Here is a 15,822-nt window from a genome sequence, read left to right as displayed (position 1 = left end):
GAAAGGGAACTAGAAATCAGATGGAAGGGATACAAACGAGTGGCTGATAAGAGGGGAGGATGAATGAAGTTGAGAAATTCTAGCAGGGCAGTTTATTGATCGGTAACTTGAAATATGTGAATAATCATTGGCTATTTATATAGCGCCACTAATTCCGCAGCGATGTGCAGAGAACTCACATCAGTCCTTGCCCTGTTGGAGCGTACAGTTTAAATTCCCTAACATACATACACACGCACAGGCCAAGAGAGACTAAGTTCAATTTTAATAGCAGCCAATTAACATACTAGTATGTTTTTGGAGTGGGAAAGGAAACCAGAGAACCAAGAGGAAACCCATGCAAAACATACAAACTTCACACAGATAAGGCCATGGTCAGGAATTGAACTCATAACCCCCGTGCTGTGAGGCAGAAGCGTTAACCGGTAAGCCACCTGCTGTAGTAAGATTTACTTTCCTGTCATACAGACAAATTGTTGGTGGTTATTTGTACTATAACAGACTGTAGTGCACAGAATTGCCAAAAAAGTTTTTTTCATAAATAGGAAGGAGTTCTAAATATTATATATTTTTATACTTGCAAAAAATCCATTTCTATTAGGCCATTGGCGGACATTAGATTATAGTGTAGTGGGGACAGCCGTATGGCACTTTAAGAAGGTTGATACCTGCCCCAAAGCTGCTCTCCTGCTTTAGGTTTAACCAAGCGCCCAAAAAAAAAAGAAGGTGGACACAACCACCACCATCAAATTCTCTTGAACACAAACGGTCACCCAAAAAGGAGAAACCAAAGCATTAAGGATGTGAGCAGGCTGTCCCCAAATGGACTAAGCAAAACAGATTTTACGCAAGTATAAATCTCCAACGTCCGATTGGGGGATATTGGGGACGTCCCAAAGCCGCCATCACAGGTGGAAACACTCAGAAGAAACGGTGCAAAACTCATGAAACCTGTAAACGTGAAACAGGGTAAACGTGTGCATGGAGGCCCAGGTCAATGTCTGACACAGCTGTTCAGCCGAGGCACCATGTCGCGAAGACCAGGAAGTACTCACCGACCTTGTGACGTAAGCCCTAAGATTATCTAGAGAACAGGTTTCCCAGCCCAACTATAAGACTGACAGATTACAACCGTAATCCACACAGCAATAATTATCTTAGAGGCTGCCCATCCTCTCATGTCCATCATAGAGTCTTGCGCACATCTTCAGTCCAATGCACATATGTACGCAAAGCTCCGACCACATCCAGAGAATGAAGAGAAACTTCATCCTCCAAAGACAGACATTTTTTCAGGGCAGGGATATCCTGATTTATGTGGAATCTGGACACCACTTTAGAGAGGAATGAAGGCTTAAAAGAAGAACCACCCCTATCCTCATTAAAGGCAAGAACAGATTTGTAGGACAATTCTTCTAGCTGAAGAAATGGCCAAAAGGAAGACAGTCTTCCACATCAGAAATTTGAAATCCAGCGTGTACAAGGGTTCAAAAGGGGAATGCTGCAAAGCATTCAACACCAAGGGGTATACTTACTAAACTGAAAATGTGGAGATATTGCCTATAGCAAGCAATCGGAATCTAGCTTTCATTTATTTAGTACATTCTACAAAATGACAGCTAGAATCTGATTGGTTGCTATAGACAACATCTCCACTTTTGTAAACCCGCAGTTTAATAAATATACCCCCAAGTTTAAATCCCAAGGAACTACAAGAGGAACATACAGAGGCTGCATATGAAGTACCCCCTGAATGAACGTTTGCACATCAGGCATCGCAGCAAGTCTTCTTTGAAAGAAGACAGAAAGAGCAGACACCTATCCCTTAAAACTAAGGTGCCAACCAGCATCCAGCTAGTCCTGCAAGAAGATAAGCAACCTGGACAATTGAAAGGAAGAGGTAGGATAACCCTTCCCACCATGCAATATACATCATCCAGACACAATATATTTTGGATGAAACCGGTTTCCAAGCCCGAAGTATGGTTTGCACCATGTGCTCAGACGAACCCTTTGCTCGAAGGATCATCTTCAACAGTCATGTTGTTAAAGCCAGATATTCTAACCCAAGATGATAAAATGGTCCTTGACTTAACAAGTCTTGCCTGGACAGTAGAGGTCAGGACCGACACCATGCCATGGCTACCGGTGAGAACAGGTAAAGTAAGCGGAACCACTAAGGAACGTACATGGTGTCTACCAAGACTGCCAGAAGATCTCTTGCCCAGGAGCAGAAGCTATGGTTCCACTGTGAGGCCAACATTTCGACATCCGGTTGACCGCACCTGCATCGCAAAACACCTCCAGATGGAGGGATCATTGCCAGGATGCAGAGTGTGCCTGTTCAGAAAGTCCACCTCCCAATATTTTACCCCTGGGATAAAAAATTTCATAATGGCCCGAACATGAACCTTTGGCCCACTGAAAGATCTTGTGCGTCCCTCACACGGCTAAAGGTCTCTTGGTGCCATCCTGTCGATCGAGGTATGCCACCGCCATGGCATTGTCTGACTGTATCTTCACTGTCGCAGTACCATTACATTGGAGTCGAAAGACCTGGAAAGAAGACAGACGGCATCCCAACCCTGAAGGCTGGCATCCGTTGTAACCAAAGTCCAATCCCAGATTGAGAATAGGAGACCCCTGAAGAGAGCGTCTTTCTGCAGCCTACCAAAGGAGGGATTGATGCACTCTAGGAGAAAGACGGAACACCTGACTGCAAAGGCTCAGTTGGGTTCTGTTCCACTTCTAGAGGATTTCAAACTGGAACTCCCATTCATGCAACTGAACAAACTGGACCACCTCGAAAGTCGATACCATCTTGGCCAGAACCTTCATGCAGAAGTGTACAGAGGTCTGTTTGACAGAAAACCATGATCTTACCATCTTCTGCAAGGCCTTAGCCCTTGTCCGGAAACAAGAACACCCGCCTGTTTGTGGGTGTCGAATAGAAGGCCCAAAAAGATCATCCCCGGGTCGGAGTCAATTTGGACTTCTGGAGGTTGAGGACCCAACCATGGGTGGGAGTCCAGAGTCTAAATCACAGACTACACAGACTCCATCTTGAATTTGGGCACCCTCAACTGGGGGTTGGAAGATTTGAGATTCAGGAAGCGGCCTGACCGACTCGTTGGGATTTGGAACAAGAAACAGGTTGGAATAAAGTATATTTTTGAGATTTCTGCACCAGAATAAACACTCCAGAAGTAATAAGGGAGTGTAGGACATCTCAAAGAGACAGTCGTTTTGTCGGACATGTAGGCGGGGCCCGGTGAAAAGAACTGTCTGGGAGGATAACCGAGCAGTTTGATTATGTGCCCCTGGTCCATTATTCCCCTTACCTAGACATCCATGACGGACTGAAACCACCAATCCTGAAATAGAAGATGGGCTCCCACCATGGTAGACCTTCGAGGGACAGTATAGATAGTGGCTAGCTCTCTGTGGAATTTGGGGGGGGGGAGTCTTTAGACAACTCCTCGGCACTCCTGGTTCACCAATCCAAGCAGCAAACAGCCGTCCGTGCTGTGCACTGCAGAATGACAGTCAGCTGCTGGCTCTGTCTTCCAGCATGAAGCCAAAGTATAAATCAATAAAATACAAAAGTAATTAACATCTAAAAACAGGGGCTTAAAGTAAACATAAAAATAAACGTCCTACACGCTGGGGCACTTAAACTAAACTGGAAGGCCCTATAGAGTGGAGGAGCTAGGGCTAGGCATTAACTTTCTTAAAGTGCCACACAGCGTATCCCCACTACACTCCAATGTCCACGTTGTCCTCCAATTGGATGTGGGAGAAAGTATGTTAAAGTGTATATCACTTCATGATCAGATGTTTGTCCCCTTTAATGGCCAAACCTTCACATTTGAGAGATGTCCCTTCCACCAGAAATAATAACATTTATTTTAGTGGTATAAAATGTATTTAACTTTTTGTTGTGACAATGCTTAATATTGTCAGCATAATGAAATAAATATTTTATGAACATTTATACAGAGAAAAACATGCAAAATAAAATAAAATTATTGTTCTCCAAGTTACTGAAATACTTTAAATATTTCCCCCACCCAAGCTGTGTTAAGACAGTTGTCCCACAATTCTTTTTCTGTTATCACATAATCTTTGTTTTAATTCAGATTTTAATACCGTATATAATTTTAAATCAGAAAATTAAATGCAATTGACAAACTTATTGACACCCTAGACTTCTATATTTTCAATTTTGACCAAAAGCTCTGCTACCAATCAACTGCTTCCTATAGCCATGGATAAGCTTCCTGCACCTCTCTACTAGCAGCGTGGTCCACTCTTCTTCTGCAAACTGCTCCATTTCTCCCAGATTTGAAGGGTGTCTTCTCCCGGCTGCTTTGATCATATCTCTCCACGTATTTAATGGGATTTAGATCTGGACTGGCCACATAACAATACAGTATCTTCTCTTGAACCATTCCTGAGTGCTTTTTGAAGTTTGTTTGGGGTCATTGTCCTGCTGGAAGACCCATGACCTTCAACTGAGACCCAGCCTTCTGACAATGTTTTCAACATAGCAATACAAAATGGCCTGGTAATCTCCAAGGGGTAAATGTGTGTATGGAAGCTTCCCTTTACAAGGCAGTGCCGCTATAAATTTAAGCTGTCATCTCGCCGATTTCTGGCGACTTGTACAACCCGCACTATGATACATTTACCCCCAAATGTCATGATGCCATACACACATTCAAGGCACCCAGTGCCAGATACAGGACAGCAACCCCAAAACATTACAGAACCTCCTCTATATTTGACTGTAGGGGTTCTTTTTTTTTGGGGGGGGGGGGGGGGAATTTTATTTTGTTTCTTGCAAACATAGGGATGATGTTCTTTACCAAAAAGCTCTACATTTGGTCTTCTTTGTCCACAGGACATTCTCCTAGAAGTAATTTGGCAGACTCCAGTCATGCTTTCTTATGTTATCTTTGCAGTCCTCCTATTATATAACTCACTTTTTTTGAGTTGGCGACAGATGGTGTAAGTACAAATTGTCGTACCTTGTGCCTGAAGGTCAGCTTGATCAAGGTACTTTCTCCATCATTCCAACAATCCTGTACTGCCATCATTGATCACCTTTTCTCTTGTGCCCATGGGCCTTAAATATCCTAATAAAATTATGTACCGTGGAAACGGGAATATCAATGTCTCTGGTCCATGCTTAGCTACAATCTTCAGTCTGACATCCTCAGACAATTCTCTGGCTTTCTTTCCTCCATGCTCACTGCAGCACAAACAGTGATGCAAAACAGGAGTCATTTTTGCTTTTCAAGCTCATTTAAAGAGCTATTTTGTTACTGCAGCACCCACTACTCGCCACAGAAAACGTCAATTACAACTAGCTGGAAAATCACATGCTTGAAATCTAACTACTTCTAAAAGTTGACAAAAATCTTGTCTGTTTGTTTGTTATGGATTTTTGAGCTGACTAAGTTAAGAATTAGGTTTGCAATGGAATAAAAACACAAACATTACTAAGAAATACATATATTATTATTATTATAATAAACATAATAAATGTTCTAAACTCTAATAACAGGCTCCTACAGCATATAGATACAGTGTATACATGTGTGCAAATCCTTATGATGAAGTAAGGATAGGGGTAAGGCTAGATTGAATACTGAAGGGCAAGCGCCATTTATGAATTTTTGAGATGACCATCCTTCCGTGTGACTTTTTTCTTGTCTTAAGAAGTGCATGACACTCACAATGAGCCCTATAGGGTCACATACAATGACAGATTTTAATGATCTATTTGATATCACTTTTCTATTTAGTAATTTTGTTTTATTGTTGGAGACCCTTCTGATGAAAGAAGGATCTGGTAAAACTGCTCTGCCCTGTAACATTGTTGAAGCTAGATTTACAGAACATAAGAAGTAACAGTATTGGTGTCAGGTAATATCCATGTGTACTGCTACGGAACAACCCCTTCCACCCAATCTTAAAGAACCCAGTGACCTCCCAGCACATATGCTGTGATAGAAATAAATTAAATAAATGTAAGATGTTGCAAATACAGGACACTTACAAAAATGTAGGGCTGCTAATATTGCAAAGAGATGGTTCATTATAGGTGGCTGTACTGTTTCTGCAGAAAACCAGGTTGGGGAATTCATTTGCTTGAAGAGCCTGAAATACAAAGTACATTTAATAAGCCAACGACTCAAAAGAGCAATTAGTAATATTTACTTTAAGACAAAAAAACAACAACAATGAAAACTGAAATGATAAAGGACTACACTCATCACATGTTTAGCTTTCCAAAGACAAATCTGTGTTTTCAATTTATCTAGCAAAACTTTTTAAAATAGTAAAAATAAATAAGTCCACTGTAAGAACTTCTCCTCATATAGATGTGTGTTTGGCACCACAATCTTCCCACGTCAGTAATGTTCTGTAACAAGCAGGGCCTCTGACAGCACAGTCTGTGGCGTCCTGCTTGCCTCCAATCCCCGCCCCAAGGACAGGTAACTTCTTCCAACAAGATGAGCGCAATCATCCCCTGAAATACTCTGTACTAGTCTGAGCATTCTGATCAGCCACATTGTCCTATCTCTGTCCTCTTTAAAACCGGAGACACACAGATGGGTAGGAGATGAACAGTGAAAACAAAAGGTGCTATAAACAGTCAAAGACAAGCAACACCCCAAGAATGTACAACCATACATGTAGTGAGTAGAAGAGAGAAGATACATCAAGTGTTTTGACATTACATTAGTTGAATCACAATATGGCAGCATTCAGTTGTTCCTCACCAAAATCTGCTTATTAAGATCTATTAGATCACTAAGAGGGAGATTTAATTAATTAATGAAGAGACACCATGGGATGTTCGGGTACTAAAACATTGCTTATTATTGCTCACAGTTTTGTTGATTACCTAAATCACTGTAGCCAACTATAAGAAGAACGTTGGCATTTACCATTTTTCCATGGTTTGGTTCTTCAAGCTGCTATCAATGATTTATAATTCTGCACAGTGCCATGGCAACCAGTCACATGATGTAGTGAGCAGAGAGGCTTATTACATCATGACGTTTCAGAAGCACCCTTCTGAACTTTGTGCATTGTAAATACTGTGTGTGTGTGTGTGTGTCATATTTTGCAACTTCCTCAGCAGTTTTAACAACAGATAGGAAACATGTATCAAATGCATGCTTAAAAAGTACTTAACTTGATCCTTAAATAAAAATAAATCTTCTGAGCCCGATTCATTAAGAAACGTAATTGCCGATAGGTGCCGTATTTTGCGTATAATTGCTCTGCGCATTCCCAGAACCGCACAGTATGCCAGTGAACTCAGCAACAATTGATCTTCGATTGCAAAGGACCCTTACTACAGCCTACAATTTCATTATGGGGAGGGGACTGGACGTATGCACGTAGTCAATGTACAATATGGGCTTGCCAAGTTCGAGCGCACGCAGCAATGTCAGATTCAAGCTTTGGTTATCTCAAAAGTACGTGTTTTTCTATTTTATCACTTGTTCCAGCTACAGGTCGGGTGTAGATAACTAGTGATGATGGTCACAAATGCAATCAGGAACAACAGTAAAAATGTATGTTCTGTACAGTAGACATTAATATCATAATAAATGCTGCTTTTCCCTTAATGACTATATGATTAACAGGGGACATTCATTGCATTTTTTTTCTGTGTATTCTTTTGGGACTCCATAGTCCACATAAAGTATTGGACATATTCTGCAGCGTATTGTCCATTAAAGCAGAGTGCATCTAGACCAGAATTTGCAGATGTATCTTTGGATTTTTTTGTTTTAGTTATTTAAAAATGCAATTTACATTTGTTTGGCATGCCTTCATGAATCAGGCCCGCTTTGTTGGATTGCAGCTGGAATAAATAGTACTAAATGCAATCTGGTTGACTATTTTTATTTTAAAGTGCTATACTGTATGTTTCTCTACCATGTATGGCAGGAAACTATTTATTATGGCTATGTATAAAACTTTTAAAAAGACAAATACAGCACCAAGGGGCATATTCATATGTCTGCGTTCCTCGCAAAAGTAACGCGGCTTGCTTACCATTAGTAATAGTGCGCGTAATTACCATTATTATGGTACCTTTAACGCCGGGTTAGAATTACCGTAATACCGGTAATACTCTTAACGCCGCATTACTTTTGCGAGTAACGCAGACAATTGAATATGCCCTCAAGTGTAACTATAGTATTTCAACTTTAAACGTCATATGAATCTCACAGTTTAATATCTATTTAGTTAATTTTGTCTGAATTATGTAGATGTAAAAAGATGGGGGTGTATTAATAAAAAGAGTAAAAGAGGGAAAACACAAGAAAAACAAATAACTGGCTTTTAGCTGTGATATGTAAATAAGTAAAGTAGGTTAGACTTAGATAAGTGACCTAGAATGTGTGGCAGGCTTTCACAACAATATGGCAAAGTTTAGTAATCAACTTCTGAACAATTTTAGGAATAAACTAAACAGTTATGACATTCAATTAGAGCAAGACAATTCAAATATGGCTGCTTTAACAGTATATTCGCATTTACCGATGGTGTATTCCCAAGGAATGTTGTTCCAAAAGCCAAATTCTCCTTCAGATCTCAATGTTCAATGAAGTTCAACATGCTTGATATAGAACAAATATGAACATACCCTAGAAGGAGTTCTTGTGCTTTCACACTTGGGTTAAAATATTAGGGAAGAAAACCAGGTCCCCAGAATACACAAACAAAACTAATTAATTAATACTTGGTTGAGAGAGGAAGAAGTCCAAAGGCGACTGAAGGTGAAGAATATTAAGACAAATAAAGCTCCAGGTCCAGATGGCATACATCCAAGGGTTCTTATGGAGGTAAACTCAGAAATAGCTAGACCGCTATTCTTAATTTTCGTAGATTCAATCTCATCAGGTTTAGTACCAAGGAATTGCCGAATAGCAGATGTGGTGCCGTTTTTTTTAAAAAGGGGACGAGATCACAACCAGGGAATTATAGACCTGTAAGCCTGACATCTATAGTGGGGAAACTACTGGAAGGTATAATTAGGGGATAGTATTCAGGATTACTTGGTGCGCAATAAGATTATTAGTGGGAATCAGCATGGATTTGTGAGGGATAGGTCATGTCAAACTAATCTAATTAGTTTCTATGAGGAAGTTAGTGTGAACTTAGACCAGGGCAGCACAGTAGATGTGGTCTACTTAGATTTTGCAAAGGCCTTTGATATAGTGCCACATAAGAGGTTGGTTTATAAAATAAGTGAATTGGGTCTAGGAAACTACATTTGTACTTGGATAGAAAACTGGCTAGAGAATAGGGAACAGAGAGTTGTGATAAATGGAACATTTTCTAATTGGTTAAAAGTCTTAAGTGGAGTACCTCAAGGTTCCGTGCTGAGGCCACTCCTTTTTAATATATTTAATAATGACCTTGGTGATGGTTTAGAGAGGAAAGTTTCTATTTTTGCAGATGACACTAAACTCTGTAAGGTAATAAAATCAGAGCAATATGTAGCTTCTCTACAGAGGGACTTAAATAAACTGGAGGATTGGGCGGCCAAATGGAATATGAGTTTAACACAGATAAATGTAAGGTTATGCATTTAGGGATCAAAAACAAGAACGCAATCTATAAATTAAATGGAATTAATGTAGGAGAATCTACAATGAAAAAGGATTTGGGAGTGCTCGTAGACAGTAGACTTAGAAATAGTGCTCAATGACAAGGGCAAATAAAGTATTGGCATGCAAAAAAAGGGGTATAGATGCAAGGGAAGACAGTGTAATTTTGCCACTGTATAATCATTGGCAAGACCTCATCTTGACTATGCAGTACAGTTCTGGGTACCACATAAAATTTGGAACTAGAAAGGGTTCAGAGAAGGGCGACAAAATTGATAAAGGGTATGAAGTCATTAAGATATGAGGAAAGGTTAGCCAGTTTAGGCATGTTTACTTTAGAAAAGAGACGTCTAAGGGGAGATATGATTACTATGTACAAATACATTAAGGGTCAATACAGAGAACTTTCATGGGAACTTTTTACCCCAAGGACTAAGGACAAGCGGTCACCCCCTAAGGTTAGAGGAGAGGAAATTTCACAACCAGCAAAAGAAGGGTTTCTTTACAGTAAGGGCAGTCAAGATATGGAATTCACTGCCAGGGAAAGTTGTGATGGCAGATTCAATAGATATGTTTAAGAAAGGGTTAGACAATTTTTTTGCAGAAAAAGTGTATCCAGGGATACAACTGTTAATTAAAATGAAGGATAGTAGTGGATGTAGGATAACAAATAGGACTGCAATATTGGGTCTGGGGGGATTTTCACAATTGAAACAGATTGGCGGTTGCTTACTCTGGATCAATTTCAAATATAAGCGAGGGATCGCAGGAGATCCAAAACAGGTTGAACTTGATGGACTGGTGTCTTTTTTCAACCTCATCAACTATGTTACTGTGTATGTTAAAATACAAAACATTACTACATTGAATACCTGTGCTTTATCCCAGAATCCCTTAGAAAACTGATTATATTATGGTTCCCTGAATTCTAAAAATTCCATATATGCGAGTTTCTGCTGCACAAATATAAGCATCACTTCAGGACCAACATATTAAAAGAAAATGAACAGAAATGAGTATTTTGTGCATATCGAAAGGAACAGTTAGTCACAATAAACTGTAACCGACAAGTCTGTTTATGCTTATCCAAGAGTACAAAAAAAAACTTACGGTTAAGCCATATCGCGGTATGCTGAAGTACTTGAGCCAAGATATCCAATCCATTATAGAGGTCACATTGACCAATAATCCAGAAAATATCTGCAAGGCACAGAGATCATCACATTACCAATTGACATGGCTGCAACTTGTTTGTTTTATAAATTGCTATAGGCTAGAGACTACTGTGCAGTGCAGATTAAAACATTTTGTACAATGTGCTATAAATTTATTTGTTTCAGAATGAATGGAACAACTGGAATTATTGTTAAAACTTTACGTCCCCAAAACATCACTTCCCAGTATCAGAGCACTGCCATTTATGTCTGCATGAGCCAAAATAGTTGGGAGCTGCCTGTATTCCCATATACTTCAATCCCGGTGTACATAATACAATACTCCTAGCAGTCATGGCGATATAAAAGCTACACTCACAATCATAAAGACGAAGGAGATTGTCATTAGAAGGTTAGCGACAGCAACTACATCTTGTCCAGCTGCTATAGCTAGAGCCATAGATGTGGCAGTGTAGGATATCATCATCAAGGTGAACATCATGGTGAAGAAAGAACCTACTGTGGGTTTAAATCCTAAGGAGAAGGAAAGAAAATAAAAATATGTGTTCATACACACACACTCTTTTTGGATACATGTTAGGATATGGTATTAAAGTTTAAAGTACATGTACCTCTCCAATTACGCCGTAATTAAACGCCAACAACCAAGAAGCATTACATACTTTTATTCTACAATAAACTTACCGATCATAAAATAGATAATGCTGGTAAAAATAATGGCCGGCAATGTCCTCATGGGCAGCAAATCTCCCATCAATTTGGAGAAGAAGTAAGATGATAATCTGTAGTAACCGCTAATGTATTCATGTCTAAAGGGAAATAGAAAGTTTTTAGACACTTATTAGTAAATAACATGTTTGGTTAGTATTGTGTTACAGTAATCAGACAGTTGCTTCTGTGGAAGATCACTGAAATAAACATGTGAAAAAGCTTTAATTCTAGCACAGCAGTACAAGGGAAAAAAAAATCTGTCTATATATGCTCAGTCTTTCTTGACGAGATCACTGTTTGGTGCCAATGGCACAAATTGGGCCAGTTGATGGTGACAGGACAGCACACAAAGCAGTTATGTTCCAATGACCAGCATAATCATCAAATTATGTCAATCCCAGATTCCAATGAGGACACACTCAGCAATACTGTACCAACTGCCCAATACTGCAGCACATGTGGTCAGTATTACTCAGGCTGCATAACCGATATCAGATTTTTCAAAACTGCAAGACAGGTAAACTTTAGATGAGTTCACTCAGCAAGGACCTGAGTAAGGGGAACGTGCAATTGGAAGGGAATGCAGCAAATGTACTTTGAGCTCTTTCCTAGCTTTGCTCCAGCTCTTGCCAGGGACATTGAAAGAGAAACAGACGTAGCAGATCCAACAGAGCACTATTACCCAAGCACAGTTGTGAGCGTCGAAACAAAACATTGCACTAATGGTCAGCGTGGACTCATCTGCTCCGCCAGTTCCGAACATGTTTTAAAACAGCAAAGTATTTAACCCGCACTGTTCCCATTTTTATAATGTCACTCACATGAATATTTTCTTCTCCACAATAAAGAGCTCAATAGCGGAGACGCTGCCGAAACACTGGTTTGTAGTTATAAAAAACAGAGATCCAACTCTGTAAAGAAATAAAAATGGTATAGTTATTACACACATGAAGATTATTGTCCTGCAGATTATATAGGGCTGTATAGAACACTTTATGTGAGCATTTGCTGTGATTATCAGTGTGCACTCATGCCATGCGTCACACTTTACATTGTATGTATAGAGGCAGAGTTCACATCTACCAACCTGTTTTGAATTCCATTCTCATTTTGTTTCACACCAAAGAAAATGGCTCCAACAATGAGGGCGAGAATCAAACTAACCATTACCTGTTACAGACAAACAGAAGGCAACACAGACCATTACTTACAACATTTTTATTATAAAGTCTAACTTTACATTACCTACAAAAGGAATACACGACTGACATAAAGCTTCTGGACTACAAGTCACAAGATAAAAATATGTGAAAAAAAGAATAATTTAACAAATTATTAATCCTTCTTATAAAAAAAAAAAAGGGGGGGGGTCGGGCTTTTAGAAAAAGCTAAAAAAAAGGTAATATTGTTTAAAAGAAAAACGAACATAAAGCTCTCTGGTGGGGGGAATTCAACATTTTTACCATAATTGCCGGCAATGTGGTATGTGAACATCGCACCGCGCACATTGCCTGCAATTATGGTAAAAACCGCAACTCATTTTTCCCCGCAACACTATGGGGTTTAAGGAAAAAAGGGACAAGATTTTACAGAAATCTCCACTGCAAAGTGTCTTCGGAACATTTGCGAGATACTTTGTGATTAATTGAATTCCCCCCTAATTATTCTCCTTGTTTCAGTGAGGCTGCCTCAACACTTTCCACATTGGGGGAAGACCCCAAGAACATTGGGCCTGATTCATTAAGGAACTTAAATTAAGAAGTTTCTTATTTAAGTCTCCTGGACAAAACCATGTTACAATGCAAGGGTGAAAATCAGTTTTCTGTTTTGCACATAAGTTAAATACTGACTGTTTTTTCATGTAGCACACAAATACTTGATAGCGTATTTGTACACTGAAATTTAAAGTTGATATTTGTGTGCTACATGAAAAAACAGTCAGTATTTAACTTATGTGCAAAACAGAATACTAATTTTCACCCCTTGCATTGTAACATGGTTTTGACCAGGAGACTTAAATAAGAAACTTCTTAATTTAAGTTCCATAATGAATCAGGCCCAATATGTGTAAGGTGGGAATACTGCATCTACTAACCCATATCATATCATACTTAAAATGCAGTGGGTAGTGAGTGCATTGGCTACAAGGAATGCTATGTAAAAGTCTTTTCCCCGCAGCCTGTTCTTCTGAATACAGCAATAGCATTACCTCTCCCAAACTTTTTATCATCAAAATGAGGCCGAAAGTTATAATGGAATAAAAAGGTTGTGAAAGGAGCAGGCTTTACATTAAATGAAAGCGTCCGACTGCTTTGTGTATGCCTACCACTGTCTACTGACAGCCAGATAAAGGCAGTCTAATCCCAACACACCGTAGAATGGCAGTGAAAGCTATATTCTTGTAATGAATACAAATATTAATACAATGTTAAAGCTTAGTATTTGACAACAATGGTTAAGTTTATATGAATGTGAAATTACTATGCATAGGCATCCATTGTAGATAATTGGTGCAATTAATCAGGTCCAAAGAAACATTTTATGTACTAGTTACTATTGTGACTGTAATACTAAGCAATAATTTCATAACAGAAAAAAAATCCAATATTTGGAAATAATTCTATACAAAGCTTAAACACTTAGCTCACAGCCTAGCATTGTTTATATGTGATCAAGTGGCAATGATACAAAGGAACTAGCGAGGAGATTAGGAGATTACATGAAATGCTTTAACCTTTTCTGACAATTTTATTGTACAAATGTGGGTAAAATATTTTAAAATGATTGGTATCAAGCTGATCGTTTAAGTGGAAGCTGTAAAGATGTATTAGCTCCTAATTCTTTAAATCGTTGAGGATAAGTGGGACTGTATTACGAAGAACCCGCCAAAAAGATCAAGGGGCACAGATTACTTAGCCATTAAGCTAGTTGTGGTGGAAAACAAGGATCATATCTGAACCAATTTAAGTTGGATAAGATGAAATGGTGTTAACGAACTGTACCACGCATGGAAAGTGTTTTAAATCCAGCACTAATGAGATGTCGGAAACATTAAAGAGAGAGAAGGGCGCACATATTACAGAAAGAGTCAAGACAATTAACACCAATTCTGTGGGAGCTAATTCTTGTCACAAGGTCCAAAGCGTTCACAGCACTTTTGTAAATTGCAAGATAGCAATCAATGCATTAAAGATAATCTGGGAGCGTTGCTATTAAATAGATGTCTACTTATGTGACAAGAATTCAAGGGAAAGATAAATCACATGGACAATTGCTGGGAAACATATAGAGGGATCTAAATTAGAACTCTCAAATACTAATATGGAAACACTACGGTAATACAATCAAATTTTTCTCTGTAGACTCTGTATTATAGGTGTATAGTATGTTGAATGTTCATAGCGAGAAAGTATCAATTTAAAGAAAAAAAAAAAACAAAAACAAAACATTTTATTGCTTGCAGATTTAACTATCCAGTGTAAGATTAAACCAGTTGAAAATGTGCACAATTGCTGCTGTATGATTAAGTGTTTTCAGGAGCTAGATTAGCACCAAGCTGGGAGTTGTAGTTCACCATAGATGAATATCCACCAGTTGTCTATACAAGCACAGATCTGCCAATGGTAGTTGCAGGAGACATACACCACTACCATTTCTCAAATAATATAATTATTTAAGAATAGCTCACATAAAAAAAAAAAAAAACTACGATAGGCTTACCTGGGCAATGGATGCTTGGGGATTACCTAAGAGGTTTTTAATGGATCTCTTGGAGACCCATTTGAGCTGGTGGAAGAATGATGTGTTGTATGTGATTTGTCTGGAAAAAAAATTTGTTTTCACTTTATCGCCATTTGACAGTTTCTCCAGCTCTGCCTTGGTCTCCCTGTAATAGATGCTGTTGCTGAACTCACTAGCCAACTTTTCCACCACAGTTTGAGAGCCACCATCATTCACTTCACCTGTACACAATGAAATAAGTAAAGTAAATAATGTAATATCTAGATCTCTATAGCTATAACTAGAATTCTCTCCATAGATAAACATATCTTATGCATTAGAGAACACTTGTTCTTTCCTCAGTGACCACACTGGCCCTATGACGACAACAAATTCCTTGGCACACCAGACTTTGTATTGCGAGAACAAATTCCTCAGGCAAGATGCTAGGATAGGATGTTTTATGTAAATTATATTGTAGTTCTAAGGCTATTGTTGAGAATACCTATTAGAAAGTCTCCCTTTGTAAACATTTAAAAAATGCTGTTTATTATTTGAGCACTCATGTATTA

The 15,822-nt window shown here is 38.9% G+C and overlaps 1 protein-coding gene across 5 annotated transcripts in view; it reads right to left on the bottom strand.

The window, feature by feature from the left end:
• The window catches only part of ABCG2 (ATP binding cassette subfamily G member 2 (JR blood group)), a 136,106-nt gene that overhangs the window by 1,472 nt on the left and 118,812 nt on the right, over positions 1 to 15,822 (bottom strand). For all 5 annotated transcript variants that reach the window (XM_075201921.1, XM_075201912.1, XM_075201928.1 and 2 more), the window contains 7 exons: positions 15,251 to 15,492; positions 12,618 to 12,700; positions 12,352 to 12,441; positions 11,504 to 11,628; positions 11,178 to 11,332; positions 10,755 to 10,844; positions 6,065 to 6,165 (listed from right to left, as the gene is read on the bottom strand). In XM_075201921.1, the coding sequence (XP_075058022.1) occupies positions 6,065 to 6,165; positions 10,755 to 10,844; positions 11,178 to 11,332; positions 11,504 to 11,628; positions 12,352 to 12,441; positions 12,618 to 12,700; positions 15,251 to 15,492 (886 nt within the window). The remainder of the gene's footprint in view (positions 1 to 6,064; positions 6,166 to 10,754; positions 10,845 to 11,177; positions 11,333 to 11,503; positions 11,629 to 12,351; positions 12,442 to 12,617; positions 12,701 to 15,250; positions 15,493 to 15,822) is intronic.

Source organism: Mixophyes fleayi, chromosome 1 (assembly GCF_038048845.1).
Source record: "Mixophyes fleayi isolate aMixFle1 chromosome 1, aMixFle1.hap1, whole genome shotgun sequence".
NCBI classification, from domain to species: domain Eukaryota; kingdom Metazoa; phylum Chordata; class Amphibia; order Anura; family Limnodynastidae; genus Mixophyes; species Mixophyes fleayi.
The sequence above is the reverse complement of the archived record's forward strand: the minus strand, read 5'-3'. Positions and strand labels throughout refer to the sequence as shown.